At 40.9% G+C, this 19,271-nt stretch overlaps 1 protein-coding gene and 1 long non-coding RNA gene across 2 annotated transcripts; both read right to left on the bottom strand.

Annotated features, from left to right (window-relative positions):
• Positions 1–4,843: 4,843 nt before the first annotated feature.
• On the bottom strand, positions 4,844–13,765 carry RHOXF1 (Rhox homeobox family member 1). The gene is made up of 3 exons (XM_003804567.4): positions 13,251–13,765; positions 10,634–10,679; positions 4,844–6,004 (listed from the first exon to the last, which is right to left on the bottom strand). Exons 1-3 carry the CDS (start codon positions 13,670–13,672, stop codon positions 5,894–5,896), a joined length of 579 nt encoding a protein of 192 aa, XP_003804615.1. The 5' UTR covers positions 13,673–13,765; the 3' UTR covers positions 4,844–5,893.
• Positions 13,766–14,405: 640 nt separating this feature from the next.
• Positions 14,406–17,557, bottom strand: LOC130541176 (uncharacterized). Its single transcript, XR_008955232.2, has 3 exons — positions 17,359–17,557; positions 15,678–15,727; positions 14,406–15,525 (listed from the first exon to the last, which is right to left on the bottom strand). It is a non-coding gene; the product is annotated as an uncharacterized LOC130541176 (long non-coding RNA).
• Positions 17,558–19,271: the final 1,714 nt, after the last annotated feature.

The following is a 19,271-nucleotide window of genomic DNA, read 5'->3' as shown; positions in this document are numbered from 1 at the left end:
CTCTGCTGCATGAGGGACCTAAAATGGTTTTTAACAGCCTGAGATTCCTTAAAGAAAACAGAGAAGGTGCCAGACTCCATTTTGGGGAGAAACCTCTGTTTTTCCGTATGGAACCTTAAGAGTATAAACAGACAAGTTCTTCTCAGATCTTAAATAGCTTGCTTTTGTATTGTTACCTGATTTTGTTTTGACTAAAGTAGTTATTACAACAGTGGCTATTCTTGGGTGTTTAAAATCAGAAAGAGTATAGTTTAGACACTAAGAGAAATGTCTTCACAAAGAAAGTGTGTTATAAAAGCATCACATGTTCTAGGCTCATGAAAATTTCTCTTTTGGAGATTCAGAATTCAGTGTGGGCTCTGCCTCAGACCTCAGAGATCCAGTTAAATAGTAAGAGACTAAATTTAAAACTACCTATATTGATAAAATTGGTCCCCTTATACAATCCTATGATAGATTTTTACAATTTTATGTTTGATTTGGCATCTGTTTTTAATCTCCCTCTAGAATACCAGACTCTTTTTCTCTTTACTTTGGGCAGTATGGCCATTTTCAAAATATTGATTCTTCCTATCCATGAGCATGGAATGTTTTTTTCCATTTGTTTGTGTCTTCTCTTATTTCCTTGAGCAGTGGTTTGTAGTTCTCATTGAAGAGGTCCTTCACATCCCTTGTTAGCTGTATTCCTAGGTATTTTGTTGGGAAAACTGGCTAGCCATATGCAGAAAACTGAAACTGCTTCCTTACACTTTATACAAAAATTAACTCAAGATGGATCAAAGACTTAAATGTAAGACCAAAAACCATAAAAACCCTAGAAGAAAACCTAGGAAATACCATTCAGGACATAGGCATGGGCAAAGACTTCATGTCTAAAACACCAAAAGTAATGGCAACAAAAGCCAAAATTGACAAATGGGATCTAATTAAACTAAAGAGCTTCTGCACAGCAAAAGAAACTATCATCAGAGTGAACAGGCAACCTACAGAATGGGAGAAAATTTTTGCAATCTACCCATCTGACAAAGGGCTAATATCCAGAATCTACAAGGAACTTAAATAAATTTACAAGAAAAAAAAAACAACCCCATCAAAAAGTGGTTGAAGGATATGAGCAGACACTTCTCAAAAGAAGACATTTATGCAGCCAACAAACATATGACAAAAAGCTCATCATCACTTGCCATTAGAGAAATGCAAATCAAAGCCACAATGAGATACCTTCTCATGCCAGTTAGAATGGCGATCATTAAAAAGTCAGGAAACAACAGATGCTGGAGAGGATGTGGAGAAATAGGAATGCTTTTACACTGTTGGTGGGAGTGTAAATTAGTTCAACCATAGTGGAAGACAGTGTGGTGATTCCTTAAGGATCTAGAACCGGAAATACCATTTGACCTAGCAATCCCAATACTGGGTATATACCCAAAGGATTATAAATCATTCTACTATAAAGACACATGCACAGTGTTTATTTCAGCACTACTCACAATAGTAAAGACTTGGAACCAACCCAAATGCCCCTCGATGATAGACTGGATAAAGAAAATGTGGCACATGTACAGTATGGAATACTATGCAGCCATAAAAAAGAATGAGTTCATGTCCTTTGCAGGGACATGGATGAAGCTGGAAACCATCATTCTCAGCAAACTAACACAGGAACAGAAAACCAAACACTGCATGTTCTCACTTATAGATGGGCGTTGAACATTGAGAACACATGGACACAGGGAGGGAACATCACACACCAGGGCTTGTCGGGGGTGGAGAGCTAGGGGAGGGATAGCATTAGGAGAAATACCTAATGTAGATGATGAGTTGATGGGTGCAGCACACCACCATGGCACGTGTGTACCTATGTAACAAACCTGCACGTTCTGCACATGTATCCTAGAACTTAAAGTATAATAAAAATTGGGCAAATGAAATGAACAGACGCTTCTCAAAAGAAGACATTTGTGTGGCCAACGAACATATAAAAAAAGCTCAACATCACTGATCGTTAGAGAAATACAAATCAAAACCACAGTGAGATGCCATCTCACACTGGTCAGAAGAGCAATTATTAAAAAAATCAAGAAACAACAGATGCTGTCAAGGCTGCAGAGAAATAGGAACGCTTTTCCACTGTTGGTGGGAATGTAAATTAGTTTAACCATTGTGAAAGACAATGTGGTGATTCCTCTAAGACCTAGAACCAGAAATAACATTTGACCCAGCAATCCCATTACTGGGTATATACCCAGAGGAGTATAAATCATTTTATCATAAAGATACATGCACATGTATTTCATTGCAGCACTATTCACAATAGCAAAGACATGGAATCAACCCAAATGCCCATCAATGATAGTCTGGATAAAGAAAATGTAGTACATATACACCATGGAGTACTATGCAGCCATAAAAAGGAACATTATCCTGAGCAAACTAATGCAGGAACAGAAAACTAAATACTGCATGTTCTCACTTATAAATGGGAGCTAAATGATGAGAACACATGGACACATGGAGGGGAACACACTTACTAGGGCCTACTGAAGGGTAGGAGGAGGGAGAGGATAATGAAAAATGACTAACGTGTACTAGGCTTAATATCTGGGTGATGAAATAATCTGTACAACAACCCCCCATGACACAAGTTCACCCATGTAACAAACCTGCATTTGTGCCCCTGAACTTAAAATGAGAGTTAACTAAAAAAATAAAAGAAAGAGAAGTGTTCTTTGTGGCATTAATTTTAAAGGATCTCTCTCTTTGAAAACCTAGACTGCAGGTAAATTATCATGTACTGCAATGTTTTGCTTATCTTTTCTGCCTCATACCACCGTCCTGCCTGAATCCTGCCTTAATTTCTGGCACCTGGAAGTAGAGACATGTTAAAAAACAGTGTATATGACTCTTGAAGATGCTACCCACTTCTGGAAAATGTATTCACTTTTATTTTGCTTCTTCCAGGAAATCTGAACATGAAAAAAGAATATTCTCTGCTAGTGTGTGTCAGACTGGATGTGAGGATTGACTGAGGATTTCTGCTGAGCACTCTCTGGCCTTCAGTTTCAGCTGCAGCCAGTGCAGAGAAGGTGTCAGGACTGGGTCTGATGGTGTCTTGGAGCTTATTTGTACAGACCCATTAATTCTGAGGCTGCTTAAAGCATTGAGAAATTTCCTGTTTTAGATGGAAAGTGATTAACACTGGGAAATAATTTTTGGTTTGAAAATCATCCTGTGAGAGTGGTGAGGTACATTCTTCTTGGATTTTCCACACTCCCAACAGGGCCTGGGGCTTCTGTGTAGCAATAACAACCCTCTCTCTGTGGAAGCCACACATTATGCATACTACTTTGCTGAAATTTGACAATCACAAATGGAAAAAAGGAAGAAGTAAGGAATTAAAATTAGCAGGCACCATGGCATGCTTTTCCAAGGAAACAGAGCCTTCCTTTACACTGGGAACATATGAGCACTATTAAACGGGTCTTTGATTAAGACCCATGAGAGGAAATTGTGGGGTAACTCTGATACCTTATCTATAGTCACTGCAATCACTTTATAGTATGACTGTGGGTCCCACAATTAATCAGTTTTAACATAAAACTCCACTGAAGGAGACTCATATTGCTAAAGGTTACTCAAAAACAAAGGTTAAACTGAGAAGAACTTTATGCTTTAAAAAATGGGCTGGGCCTCTTCATCTTCCTAATTTATTTTTGTTTTCGTTTTCTTTCTATCCTGGAAGTTTTGCACAAAGAAGATCGTGTTGATGAAAAGAGTAAAACTCTGTAAAATATTTGAAAAGATTTATTCTGAGCCAAATATGAGTGACCAATGGCCCATGAAAACTCTCAGGAGATCCTGAGAATGTGTGCCCCAGGTGGTTGGGTTACAGCTTGGTTTTACACATTTTAAGAAGACATAAGACATCAATCAATACATGTAAGATGTACAACATTGGTTCTGTCCAGAAAGGTGGGTAAACTTGAAGTGGGAGCTTCTAGGTCATATGTAGATTCAAAGATTTTCTGACTGGCAATTGGTTGAAAAGTTAAATTATTGTCTAAAGACCAAGAATCAATACAAGAGAATGTCTGTGTTAAGATAAGGGGTTGTGGAGACCAAGGTTCCCATTATGCAGAGGAAGCCTCCAGGTAGCTGGCTTCAGAGAGAATAGATTGTAAATGTTTCTTACTTGAGTTGATTCTCTCCTGGATCAAGAAAAAGGCCTGCACAAGAAAGGGGATTCTCTTGAGAATGTACATTTCCCCCCACAAGAGACAGCTTTGCAGGACTATTTCAAAATATGGCAAAGAAACACATAGGGTAAAATACTTTTGATTTCTTTCAAGCCTTGCTATCTGTCATGTGATGCTATACTAGAGTTAGGCTGGAAATTGGTGTCTTATTGCCACAGAGTATGTTAGTCTTAAGTTCTGTTCTAACGTTTAAGACTGGTCAGCTGTACACGAATTCCAAAAGGGAGTAGGGAATAATAAGGCATGTCTGACGCCTGCTTCCTGTCATGACCTGAATAAGTTTTTCAGGTTAACTTTGGAATGCCCTTGGCTGAGAGGAGGGATCCATTCAGATAGTTGTGGGGCTTCGAATTTTATTTTTGGTTTACAATAGCATGAACAAAGCAGAGGTCTGACAGCTTCGTTCCAGTGAGTGGTTATTCTGGAACATTGCTCAGGGTACCATCTTCTTACTCTTCTTTGAGCAGCACTAAATGAAAAGGTCCCCTTTCACCTTGTAATCAGCAGGAAGTGGGATTCTCTCGAAGATGTTGAAGATGACAAAATAAACTTAAAGGATTGTTCATCTGCTTTTGAGCTAGGGAAGGTATAACAATATGCTTTCTGGGCTGGGGGGAGGGGAGAAAATGGAGAAGAGCCTCTTTTTGGGCTTAATGAAATTTTTGCTTGGGTTTCTTTTGAAGCAGCAGGATCTTTGGGGCAGAATAGCTCCTATTCCCCTGTGTCCCCCACAAAAAGGGAGGGCAGTGAACACAATTTGGAGCATAGTGGAGTGGATCAACGTTCAGCTGCCACCTTCCCATAAATCCTATGAGTAGCCACCTAGGAAGTTTCTCTTTAGAGTCCAGAATTTGGACTGAACTAGTCAGCATAACTGGAACTCAGCTTTATCTGGGAATACACTGTTGTCTCACCAGGAATCTGCTTCACCCCTTCTTGCACATATTTGTGGTCCCTAAAGGGGCAAGGTGGTGAGGATGGCATAATGGCAGGGGTAGGGAGGGGAAGTGGAGAAGGATGTATGGGTCAGTGCAAACTCACAATGACGCTTGGTAAACTTCTGTGATGTGAAGGGGCCTATTGTTGATGGCAAGTCAGGGATGTCATTTCATGAAAGATCTCCTTGTCATTTTGTTTAAATGGCTTTCTTTTTTTTTTTTTTGATATGGAGTCTCACTCTGTTGCCCAGGCTGAAGTGCAGTGGTGCGATCTTGGCTCACTGCAACCTCTGCCTCCTGGGTTCAGGCCTCCCGCATAGCTGGGATTACTGGTGCCTGCCACCACATCCAGCTAATTTTTTTGTATTTTTGATAGAGACAGGGTTTCACCATCTTGGCTAGGCTGGTCTTGAACTCCTGACCTCCTGATCCTCCTGCCTCGGCCTCCCAAAGTGTTAAGATTACAGGTGTGAGCCACTGCACCCGGCCTTAAATGGCTTTTTAAAAACAATTTGCACCTATACCCTACTAACCACAATTGGCACACAAAAACAAATATATTGAGAATTTGCCTCTTTATTGATAACATAAGTTCAGAGGAGATAAGGGTAGCCTGAGTGGCATGGGCAGCCCAGGTGTCAGTGGCACCAGAAAAACCCATCTCCAAACTAGCTCCTGAAGAAGGATGGCATTCTAGGGCTAGTCCACGACGATGTAGACACAGTCGTCTGGGTCAGCACGTAGTTCATTGGCGAGCATTAATTCCCTCTGATGTCGCCTACATCTAGCCCTTTTATTCTTAAACCAAACCTACAATCAGAGGGAAAAGGGGATTGGTTTAGTATATTGAACAGTTAATGTCGTAATAGAAAAACACAGGATGCAACTTTATATGCTATTGAGATTTTAAACTGCATCAGGAAAAGCTATTTCCTCATTGCTAAAATACCTTAGGAAAGTTAACAACATAGCCCGTGGCCCTTCAGCTCACCCTTAGTGAGGACCAGCTTTGTGCCAAGTCCTGGAATAAGCTTATTACTTTGTATCTCTCTTCTCCATTTTATTTATTTATTTATTTATTTATTTATTTATTTATTTATTTATTTTTTGAGACAGGGTCTTGCTGTTTTGCCTGGGCTGGGATCCAGTGGTGCAATCATAGCTCACTGTGACATTGAACTTCTGGACTCAAGAGATCCTCCCACCTCACCCTCCCAAGTAGCTGGTACTAGAGGTACATGCCACTATGCCCGGCTGTTTTAATTTTTCTGTAGCGACAGGGTCTCGCTATGTTGCCCAGGCTGGTCTTGAGCTCCTGGCCTCAAGTGATCTTCCCATCTTGGTGTCCCAAAGTGTTGGGATTACAAGCGTGAGCCACTGTGCCCAGCCCCAATTTTAATATTCTTTAATGGTTACTTCCAGATATTGGATGCAGTTCTGGCTTATGAGTTGTTCCAGGTCCTTGCTGTTTGTTAATTCAATGCCTGGCAACAGGGTAACAAAAGGTGTGCATCTGACAAGTGACCATCAACTATCCAGCTGCCTCCTGCTCCCTCCTCACTAGGGAGAGTTTCATCTTGTTTGTGGGAGAAGTTCGGCATGGTAAAAAGTGGGCCTAATTTCAAATCATTTTCAGGGGATTGTTTAAAAAATCCATCTTTAGTATGTAGTAAATAATAGGAAAGAGCACACTGGAATTTTAGACAGGTTTCCTTCCAGGATGTCTAAGGGATCATTCGTCCTCTGGCAAGAGAGGCCTGGACACTGCCTTGATATTTTAGCCTGCAGCATTAAGGAAAGTTGAAACCAACTCGACCCAAATTAACTGAAACTCTCAAAAATCTTTGCTCACCCAATAGTTTAGGGGAAAGAGGCATACCATTGTCACCAATGCCAAATCTTCGTTCTCCAATCTGCTGCACTCTCCAAACCTTCCTGGGCTCAGGACAAGGTCAGCTCACTCTGTTTTACCTACAGCTCCAGGATCCTGGACTGGAGGTGCTGTAGCCCAGTAAGGCAGGGCCTAAGCCCTGCTACTCAACCAGGAGATCTGAATCCCACCCCCTATTCCTAAGGCAGAAAGGTGGAACCAGCATTTTAGGAAGATGGTTAACATCAATGTGGGGGAAGGGTCACAAATATGGCTCCTCTCTAAATATCTGCCAACAATTAAAAAGCAAACAGACAAAAAAATCCTGTCAGTTAGATGTCACTATCCTCTCAGCAACCTAGTTAACGGAGTTTATATTGTATTTATTACTTTCAAAAGTTCTCAAACTGCAAATTGTAAGCGGCACAAAGGGCCTTCTTTCTCTACCTGACACGTCTTTTTCACTTTCCCATTTAAGGATTTGCAGTATTTCTGCTGCATGAGGCCAGTCTCTAAAAGTCTAGAAGAGCTCATTTTGGGAGCTTTCAAGTGTACCACTGGTCAAATCTCTATAAACATAACCAAAGTGTACAGTGGGTTAACTGGTATGTTCTGATACTAGGTCTGCATTCCCAATACTGGTTTCATAAACCAGTTGCATTACATCTGCAAAAACTATGGGAAACTATGTATTACTTTCTTGGGGGAAATTTATGCTGTATAGTTTGGAGATACATGAGAGCATTGTATCTCTTCCCTTATTTGTATCTTGTGGCTCATATTCTTTTCAGAGCACTAAGGAGAGAACATTATGTCGACCCAGGGAGGAAAAAAACAACTCACCAAGCCTTGTTTTTCTTTTCCTCTGAGTTTGCCTTACCAGCTGGAGAAAAGTGATCCCAACCTCTTTTCAACTTCTCCAACCCGAACCAGGTGTGATTGTGAGTCCACCCTTTGCCATTAGGATGCCAGCACTCAGTAACCCGCTTTGTTAGTTTGCTTTTTTGGACAACCCACTACCAGATCGGCAGTGCATTTCCCTCACTACACTCACACATGCACTCTGCATAAAAGCTAATAATAAGGTCATCCTGATTTTTGTTTTCTCTTTTTTGGGAAAACATCACTTTGATACTACGTATGGTTTTCTTTGGTCTTAAGTGGTCATCACTTGAATCCTATGACCTACAAATTAGTTAACACTGCTTAAAGGAATGAAAAGTATTTGAAATTAACATGGGTGTGAATCTACCCTAAAATGAGGGCCACCTCTCCAAACAAATTCCAGAAAACCCACCTCTTCAAAAAAGTACCACCAAAAAGAAATATAAATCCTTAGATGGATAGAAATTCCTCAAGAGAACAGTCACTTAAACATTTAGTAGTTTCATAATGTTGAATTTGTATAGTACATGCACAGTATGTGCAAAGCCTATTTTGACCATATTTCTCTCTAACCTTTTCACCCTTCTTGGTCAACTGAAATGAATTCAATATTACTCATTTTGTTTGCTTCATTCTTTAGACAATTTTCCAAAGCATACAAACCTTACAAACCTTCCTCAATTTCAAAATAATGTGACTATTTTAGCAATATTTTCAGGTTGACACATCAAAGTATTTTAGAAAATTAAAACTTAGGGCTGCCACTCTCTATACTGCTTTACCAATAACTTAAAAACAAACGAAGAAGGACCAGGGGCTTGGACATATAAGCTATCTTCCCATCAGTCTCAGCTTAACTAAGTATACATTATTTAGTCATGTAATGTGTTCTGTGGGTGAATTACTCCCTCATCCCAATATTTATAAATTCACTCATTTAGCTAAGTGTTTATGCCTGGCCTCAAATAATTTAGTACACTTGAACCCTCTTATAACCCTGCTCCTCCCTGCATTAACTTGAATACTTCTAAGGTAAGACTGAACCCCACCATGACTCTACACAGAAATTGTTCCTAAAAGATACCAGCGTTAGAAGGAGTTGAATTTTATTTATTGGATACATACATATATGTATATATGTATAATATACACACATATATATAATATATATTATGTATAATATATAATATATATATTATATATATTATGTGTAATATATAATATATATTATATATGTTATGTATAATATATAATATATATTATATATGTTATATATAATATATAATATGTGTTTTATATATAATATATATTATATGTTATATATAATATATATTATATATTATATATAATATATATTATATATAATATATTATATATAATATATATTATATATAATATATATTATATATCATATATTATATATAATATATATTATATATCATACATATATGTATATATATTATACATATGTGTATTATATATAATATACATATATGTATTATATATAATACACATATATGTATATATAATACACATATATGTATTATATATATACATATATGTATATATAATACATATATACATATATGTATATAGATAATACATATGTGTATATATTATACATATATACATATGTGTATATATTATACATACATATGTGTATATATTATACATACATATGTGTATATATCATACATATGTGTATATATTATACATACATATGTGTATATATTATACATACATATGTGTATATATTATACATACATATGTGTATATATTATACATACATATGTGTATATATTATACATACATATGTGTATATATTATACATATATGTGTATATATTATACATATATATGTGTATATATTATACATATATGTGTATATATTATACATATATGTGTATATATTATACATATATATGTGTATATATTATACATATATGTGTATATATTATACATATATATGTGTATATATTATACATATATGTGTATATATTATACATATATATGTGTATATATTATACATATATACATATATGTATGATATATTATACATATATACATATATGTATGATATATTATACATATATACATATATGTATGATATATTATACATATATACATATATGTATGTATCCAATAAATAAAATTCAACTCCTTCTAACGCTGGTATCTTTTAGGAACAATTTCTGTGTAGAGTCATGGTGGGGTTCAGTCTTACCTTAGAAGTATTCAAGTTAATGCAGGGAGGAGCAGGGTTATAAGAGGGTTCAAGTGTACTAAATTATTTGAGGCCAGGCATAAACACTTAGCTAAATGAGTGATACATATATATATTATGTATAATATATAATACATATATGTATAATATATGTGTTTCATATGTATGTATTTGTTTAATTTTGTATACAGATTAGGAGAAGCAGTTTTTGTTTTGTTTTTCCTTTAGGAAATCATATTCCCTAATTGGAATGGGAAAGAGAAAAGAACCATAAGCTAGAGCTTACTTCCTTTTCTACCGACAAGGAACCCAAACTTCAAAACTTATTTGTCAACATAAAAAAGACAATAATAAAAACAACAACTTTAGAACGTTCAGGACAAAGCCTTCAAAGCCTTCCATGCCCTGAAGCAGGTTTTAGAATGGCTGTCCTCTCAAATTGCTTTTTCAAGTGTACTGACCCGCACTTTGTCTTCAGTCACACCTAAGTTTTCGGCAAGTTCCATTCTGTGGAGAGAAGATCACACATGGTTAGTATTCAAAGTTGTGGACGAAATGAAATATATAGTATGTACTATTTACTTCATGCTTGTTTTACAATTTATAATCTCCCCTCACACCTCCCCCAAGTATATACTTTTCTCTAATTCCCAGCTCCATGGTTGCTTTAGAAATGGTTTACCCTCATCACGAAATTTAAGGTGACGTTAACAACTCAGTAATCAAGAGAAATACCTTTTTTTTTTTAAATTGAGACAAGGTCTCACTCTGTCTCCTAGGCTGGAGTGCAGTGGCGTGATTTCAGCTCACTGCAACCTCCGCCTCCGGGGTTCAGACGATTCTCATGCCTCAGCCTCCTGAGTAGCTGCGATTACAGGCACATACCACCATGCCCAGTTGATTTTTGTATTTTTAGTAGAGATGGGGTTTTGCCATGTTGGCCAGGCTGGTCTCGAACTCCTGCCCGTCTCAGCCTCCCAAAGTGCTGGGATTTGGGGCATGAACCACCGCACCCGGCCAAGATGAATAATTTAATGCATTATTATTATTTTTATTATTATTATTTGAGACAGGGTCTCACTGTCGTCTATGTTGGAGTGCAGTGGCAGGATCACTGCTCACTGCAGCCTCCATGTCCTGGGCTCGAGTGATCCTCCTGCCTCAGCCTTCCAAGTGGCTGGGAATACAGGCACACACCACCACACCCATATGGCTAATTTTTTAAGTTTTATTTAGAGACGGGGTTTTGCCATGTTGCCCAGGCTGTTCTTGAACTCCTGGACTCAAGCAATCTTCCCACCTTGGCCTCCCAAAAGCGCTGGAATTACAGGCCTGAGCCACCGTGCCTGGCCCTAATGCACCATTTTAATAAATAACAATTAATGCAAAAATCTGTGATGAGGACCAGGCACTGTGGCTCAGGCCTGTAATCCCAGCAGTTTGGGAGGCCGAGGCAGGCAGATTGCTTGAGCCCAGGAGTTTGAGACTAGCCTGGGCAACATGGCGAAACCTTATCTCTACACACACAAAAAATATAAAAATTAGCCAGGTGTGGTGGCCTGTGCCTGCAGTCCCAGCTACTCAGGGGGCTGACACGGGAGGTTGGCTTGAACCCAGGAAGCAAATGTTGCAGAGAGCTGAAATCACACTGCTGCACTCCAACCTGGGCCACAGAAAGAGACTCTGTCTCAAGACAAAACAAAAAAACCAGAAAAACAAAAAACCAACCAACCAAACAAAAAAAAACTATGATGAACAAATTATCAAAATTTTAAATAAAGGAAGGATCTAGCACTGTAGTTGCATGACAGTACCTCATTCTCCTTACCCCAATTTCAATAAAATTTTATTTATAAAAACAGACCACAGCTGGGTGTGGTGGCTCACTCCTATAATCCCAGCAACTCAGGAGGCTGAGATGGGAGGATTGCTTGGGTGACAGATCCCCCACTCAACAAAAACAACAACAACAACAAAAACAGGCCATCATCACAGGTAATAAAAGAAAAAATACATAACTTGGACTATATCAAAATTTAAAACTTCTGTATATCAAAAGATGCAATGAACAGAGTAAAAAGACAACTCATAGAATGGAAGGAAATATTTGCAAATCACATCTGATAAGGGGTTAATATCCAGAGTATATAAAGAACTCCTACAACCCAATAACCAAAAAAAAAAAAAAAAGAAAAAGAAAAAAAGAAAGAAAGAAAAAGCCACTCAGATTTTAAAATGGGTAAAGGACTTAAAGAGATATTTCTCCAAAGAAGATATACAAACGGCCACTAAGCACATCAAAGGATGCACAACATCACTAATCATTAGGGAAAAGCAAATCGAAACTACAATGAAGTATCACCTCACACCCATTAGGATGGCTATGTAAAAAACCCCAGAAAATAACAAGTGTTGGTGAGGATGTGGAGAAACTGGAACCCCCATGTACTGTTGGTGTGTATGCACCTGTATCTATAAAATGGAATATTATTTAGCCTTAAAAAGGAAGGAAATTCTAATATATGCTGCGATATGGATGAACCTTGAAGACCTTATGCTAAGTGAAATAAGTCAGTGACAAAAATGCAAATACTGTATGATTCTACTTACATGAGATACCTAGAGTAGTCAAAATCATAGAGACATAAAATAGTAGAATGGTGGTTGCCAAGGGCTGGGGAAAGGGGGAAAAGGGGAGTTGCTTAACTGGTATAGAGACTTAGCTTGGCAAGATGAGAAGAATTCTAGAGATCTATTGCACAACAATGTGAACATACTTAACACAACTGAACTCTATACTTAAAAAGTGGTTTGGACGGTAAATTTCATATTTCCGTGTATTTTACCACATCTTTATAAAAGGGAGGCACGGACTAGTTTCCAGGTTTCATTCACATAAACATTGCAATAAAACATTTACCTTGATGCCCAGGAGGTAAATATCCCCCTCCACACCAGCACAAAGGCAGGCAAGGACCCCCAGTGGCTTTTTCCTCATGATTGGGTGGGGCAAGGGAGAGAAAAAGATGCCTCGAAACGAACTTGGAGATCTCGTGGCTCCTGGAGCAGGCCACTTACCTTGTGGGCACATCAGGGTATTGAGTGTGTCGGAAAACACTTTCCAGCTCCTCCACCTGCAACGGCGTGTACTTCGTGCGCCGAGTTCGTGGCTGCATGTTCTCGGGCTGCGGACCCTCCATGGCCGCCTGGGCCGGACCCTCCATGGCCGCCTGGGCCGGCTCCTCCGGCGAGGGCTGCGGCTGCTGCCTAGGCTCCTGGTTTCCACCGCCGCCCTCGGGGATCATGCCGCCATCGCGGTTCATGCCGTTCTCGTGGTTCACACCGCCCTCAGGGTTCATATTACCCATGAGGCCTGGAGCTCCTTGGCCAACATGGCCTTCTGCGCTTGATGCTGCCCCCAGCTGAGGTGTGGGGCTTATTTTTACCTGGTATACACTCAGGCAGTAGAACACGGTGTCATGGGCGAGCGAACGCGCCATGGCTGGAGCGCTGCACCCCTGCACAAACTCCGTGGCGTCTGCAGCTGGAGTGGGGGTTAGAGGGTGGAGCTAGTTCCTGTTCTCATGCTTGGTATTGGTTACAGTTGCAATGAGTGGGACTTGCTTATGTGCACAAGCAAGAGAGGGAATGGAGAGGAGTGGGGGGATGGGAAGTTGGGGGGTGCGGGTGGGGGTGGGGAGTGGGGGTGTTGCAGGTGGGAGTGGGGGGTTGTGAGTGTGGGGTGGGGTGCAGGTGGGGATGGGGGTGTGGGTGGAGGGTGGGGGGTGCACAGTGAGGGTGGGGGTTGCGGGTGAGGGTAGGGGTTGTGGGTTGGGGTGGGGGTTGCGGGTGGGGGTACATGGTGGGGTTGTGGGTAGCGGGTGGAGATGGGAGGTGTGGGTGGAGGGTGCGTGGTGGGGGTAGGGGTTGTGGGTGGGGGTGAGGGGTGTGGTATGGGTTGTGGGTGGGGGTGGCAGTTGAGGGTGGAGTGGGGTGGCCAAAACATAGGGGCAGTGTGGAGAAGAAAAGGGCCAATAGGAGGCATATATGTATGCAACATGGGGCCCCAGCTTGCAGCTTTGCTGACTACACCCTACTCGGGCCTAGTTATTACCCTGAGGAAAGCTGATTTGGGGGCTCAGAGGGGAGGTGAGATCTCACGGTGACCATAGGACGCCTTGAGTAAAAGTTTGGAGAATATCTCATGGCCTGACCCTCCATATTTGGCAGCATGCACAGGGCGCGGGCTATTAATTAAGCTGAAATGATTGACTGGGGGCTGCTTGTTCAGAGTTCCAGCAAAGGCACTGAAAGCAGAGCTGCCATGCTCTCTTCAGTGCTGGGATCGGGATCTTGGAGATGGGCATGCAGAGCATTCTGGGTGGTAAGATGTGCTCTGCAAGAAATCTAACGCACCCTTTGAGAAAGTCAACACAGAATAAACACGAGGCTGAATCTGTTAGCCTGAGACTGAATATCTTTGGCTATGCAAGAGAAACCTGTACTCATGGCAAAAAGGAGTGCTATAAGGACAAGCAAAAAATAAATAAATAAATAAAATCGGGGATGGTACAGGAAGAGCACCAGTAAGGGCATACCTGCCAAAAATCTCCAATCTTGGGATGGAGATTTGGGATCTATGGATATGCAGCTTACTGGATGTGGGGCCACTTCTGCTCCACAGAGCCTTGTAACTACACAGCCTTCCTACCACTGACCCCAATAAGCCCAATTACGAAGAAAAACCCTGAAGAGCCTGGTGCAGTGGCTCCTGCACTAGTCCCAGCTACTCAGGAGGCTGAGATGGGAGGATCACTTGAACCCAGGAGTTTGAGGCTGTGGTGAGCTAGAATCACATGGCAGCACTCCAGCCTGGGCAACAGACAGAGGCCCCTTTTCTTTAAAATAAATAATAAAATAAGAAATAAAATGAAAATGAAAGAAAGGAAAGCGCTAAGAGAGTCTGTCATGAGGAAGGGCATGGAGATGTCTTCTGAGGGTGGACAACTCATGAATCCTTAATTTTTCCAGAGATTGTGTGTGTGCTCTTAAGTGATGTTATATACTTTATTTTGTTTTTTAAAAATATTTTTAAAAATTTTATTTTTAAATGTTCTTTTAAAAACTTTCTGTATCTATTTATATCTATTGGTTATTTGAGGTTTTTTTGGCAGCATATATAAATATGCAGACCCTTTGAGTCTGTAGCCTACCAAGAGAGATAGCTCTCGTCTTCATGGTGATTCTGAGCATGGAAAGGCCCTTGCACTTGGCAGCATGACAAGGACTAAGCCACTCGCTCCATTAATTGACTGCCATCCACTGGGCTAAGTGAGACCCTTGCGTTCTATCCCTAGTGAGAGAAGAGAGAGGAAGAAGAAGAAAAATAGAAAGATAATAAGAAAATAGAAAAAGAAATGAATAAATGTACATTGTGGGGAGCAGGAAAGGACTACCAGTAATGGGAGGCATCAGCTAGGAGCACAGATCCGAAGCATGACTCACTGTGTGTCCTGGGACACTGGATGAATCTATCTGGTTCTCAGCTTCCTCACCTATAAAATGGAGATAACAACAGTGTCTCGATCATAGGGTTTTCATGAGAGTTCAATGAGGCAAGGCATACATGTAATTGAACACAGCTCCGACTGCTCACCAGTTGCAAAGTCCAGTGAACAAGAACGACGTCTGGTAGAAAGAAAGTGGCTTTATTCCAGAGCTAGTTGAGGGGAAGTAGTACAGGCTGCTTTGAGGAAGCCACTAAAGCCTTTGGGGCAGAAGGCAGGAGCTTTGAAAGTGGGGCTTGGTGTGAATGGCATGCAGGGGAGAGGGCGATGAAGTGCAGAGTCTATGTGACTTGCTTCGGATGTCTTATCTATCAGGTGGTCTGGCTGGCACCGTCACGGGCAGAGCTAGGTTGTAAGTTGAGGCAATCTCAATTTGCCTTCTGGTAGGAGAGAGTTCTGGAGGTTCCTGGTTTGCTTTAAGGTTCGGTCTCTGTAACTTCTAAGTAAACATGTAGTTAGATAAGCTTGCTGTGTAGGGAGTGTCTGGTGGAGAGAAGGTAAAGTTTATAATTGCATTCCCAAAGAGCTAAGTAGGAGGTGTGAGGAAAGGAAAAAGGAAAAAATAATTCATTTGATTCTTTAAAAAAGAGGTACTTGGTTATATATAGACTGTTTTATTCTTTTTCTTCAACTCCAAATAGTCAATTATCAGCAAATCCTGTTGACTCCGCCTCAGAAACACATTCCCAAACCTTTAATTTTTTTTCTCTGACATGCTTAAGATAATCACTATCATCTTAAACCTGGGATATTGCGTTAGTGTCCTGTCTCCCTGCTTTCACCTTTTTTCTCCTATAAACATTCTCCACCCAGCAGCCAGAGTGATCTGATGATGAAAATGTGAATTACACCATGGTGCCCCTGCTTATCACCTTCATACTGCTTGTTCTTGGGTTGGGTCCAGAGTAGGTACTTAATACATGGTAATGCTTATTACATTATTATTTGCTCTGGTATCTAGGAATAAGATATATTAGGCCAAGGAAGAAAATCTATCTGCTGAGTGAAAGACACACTCTCCTGGCACATTTCCTGGCCCAGGGCTCATACATGCAGCAACCAACATAGGCTTATTGATGGAAGCACATATAGGTACATAGAAACATGGTACATGTATTGTTTTCACAAGAAGATGCTCTATCTTTATTACATGCTGCCAGAGGAGAACAATCACTCTCTCTCTTTCCCTTGTGAATAAAAAAATATGAAAGTGAGTCAAGTAGGAAATGTGAGGCTGCATGGTCATTTGTGAAATTGTATAATTAAGCACCTCAATTAATCCTCAAAACACCTCTATGAATTAGGTATGATTGTTATCTCCATTTAAAAAATTATTAAACCAAGGCAAAATGAGCATAAACTGCTCACCAGATTAGCCAGCTAGCAAGTAGTGAGTGAAGCCATGATTCAGATACCTAGTCTGGTTCTAGGGTCACTGCTCACATAAATCTGTTACATCAGGCCGTGATTTGTGGCTATTTTTGCTTAGGATGAGGGTTCCATTAGGTACTTAAGGTTTTCAAGAGTGAATCAAAAATTAAAAATTAAATTATATTTAAAGTAAAACATTTAAGTAAGTACTAGCTTTTCTGGTGCCCACATAGGGCAACAACACTCACCTAAGATGCCTATGAGTGACTGAAGGTGAGAAAACACCGGGGTACACTGTGGAAATCTGAGATGTGGAAGAAATCAAGCTGTCACAGACGTCCCAGCTAGTCTACTGCACTCCATGATTAAAACTCTTACATGTCTCTCATGCAGCATTTGATCCAAGGCTGAAAATTGATCATGAACTGATTAGTTAAGAGAAGGAGAGGGGGCCAGACTCCAACAAAAGTCAGATTTTGGTTGAAGTCAGAGAGAGGTTGTGAGATTGCCATCCCTTGACATCTTTTTAAAAATGAATTGTTTAATCACCTTTTTTTTTAAGCTGATTTCTTAGCCATCTTGCAGAAATATGAGGCAGGGGCACTTATCCATTAGGTGTAGTAGGTAAGGTACCTAAGCCCAATGACACCCTTAGCAGCCCATGAAAATGGTTTAGTTTCTTTCATAAAATGGTGCTGAAGATAATGATAGTTGCAAAGGAAAAAATACGGTAGACCAATATCATAGTATGATACCAAGCATAGGGCCTATTATTGGAAGCTATTTCCAGTGCTCAGGATATTAACATCTCCTGGAGTGTCTGCAAAACACATCTTGAAGGGAGAACCATAGTCCTCAATTTGGCCTGCCTCTTTTATTTGACAATAAAGTTTTATTTATTTCTGAGCATAAGATTGGGATTTTATTTCTAGAAAAAGGGAGAAAAGGTGGAAGGAGGAGGAGGCAGGGAAAAGGTGGAAACTTGCCCAGGCCCATAGCAGGAGCCCAACACAGGGAACACTTAAGCTTGTGTAGAGTACTTGTAACCAGAAGCCCGGAGGTGGAGCACAGCAGAGGATGCAATGTGCCACTGTCGCGGCCAGAGCCCATGCAGTGTAAACATTAACATTCTTGGATGCACTAAGCACTGGGCTGCGGTCTACACTTGCATTCTCAGGTGGTGGAGTCATGGCCAAAATTTTGGAGTACTTGGACTTTTCTCAAGAAGCGTTGCACTTCTTGTCCGGACCGGGGATTACCGCAGATCGCAGCCCAGAGTCTGCGGAGGCGCACCGTTTCATCAACAGCAGGGACTGAAACCAGCCCAGGAGAAGGCAAGATGGCACCGTTATCGCACCCTGGGAATCGAGGACCGGGAAGAACTTATTGGTCAGTGCCTGGATGGTGACAGGTGCTCCAGTGAACTCAGGCAAACTACCTTTTCCTGCGACAGCCGATTATCTTTGTGCAGCTTTCAGTTTGCGGCCCCTAACCTCCTCCAGCCCATAAACTCAGGCCTCCAGTGTTCTGATCTTTCTCTTTGCCTTTCCGCCTTTCCAGATGCGATTCCTCCCGTGATCTCAGTGATTGTATCAGGCGAAAACGAGGAGGGCAAAATACCGTCCAAATGTAAACAAGGAGCAGCCGCACCAGCAGCACCAGCAGAATGCCGCGGTAGTGCGGCAGGCCCTGGCCCCATGGACAAAGAGAAACTCGTCAGTGGCAGTGGCCACGAACTCAGAAAGCCTGAGGACAGTCAGCAGCTCCTCTGGCTCTTCACTTTCACACTGGTGCAACTACAGGAGCTGAAGAACATTTTTCAACTCGTTCCATACCCGGACGTGTTAGGTAAGTGGCATGCTCAGGCGGCACCGACTTTTCACGGAGCAGGGGCTGGGCTCAGGGCTTATTCTCTTTCCCCAGGCCCCTTCCAAACCTTTCTGAGCCAAAAGCTACCTAGGGGTTTCAAGGCTGCTGGGGCCTGTTTGCCCTTGGGCTTCAGGGTGGAGGCAATGCCTCCTGGACACCAAGGTAAATATTTTCAAGCAACATTTAAATGAATCAAGTGGGGAAACTTTGGCCTGATAACTAGGTTTGTATAAATAGAATTTGATTGGAACAAGAACCATGATCAGGGTGAGGAGAGTAAGGCATGGTCGTG

The sequence above is a fragment of the Pan paniscus genome, chromosome X (assembly GCF_029289425.2).
Source record: "Pan paniscus chromosome X, NHGRI_mPanPan1-v2.0_pri, whole genome shotgun sequence".
NCBI classification, from domain to species: Eukaryota; Metazoa; Chordata; class Mammalia; order Primates; family Hominidae; genus Pan; species Pan paniscus.
Note: the sequence above shows the minus strand (reverse complement) of the source record. Positions and strands in the feature narration are given on the sequence as shown.

What these genes read in the sequence shown, in the direction of transcription:
- RHOXF1 (XM_003804567.4), bottom strand. Translation starts at nt 13,672, where the DNA reads ATGGCGCGTTCGCTCGCCCATGACACCGTGTTCTACTGCCTGAGTGTA. An exon ending in TACCCTGATGTGCCCACAAG is followed by an intron (nt 10,680 to 13,250) that starts GTAAGTGGCCTG and finishes TTCTCTCCACAG; the next exon opens with AATGGAACTTGCCGAAAACT. An exon ending in TGACTGAAGACAAAGTGCGG is followed by an intron (nt 6,005 to 10,633) that starts GTCAGTACACTT and finishes CTCTGATTGTAG; the next exon opens with GTTTGGTTTAAGAATAAAAG.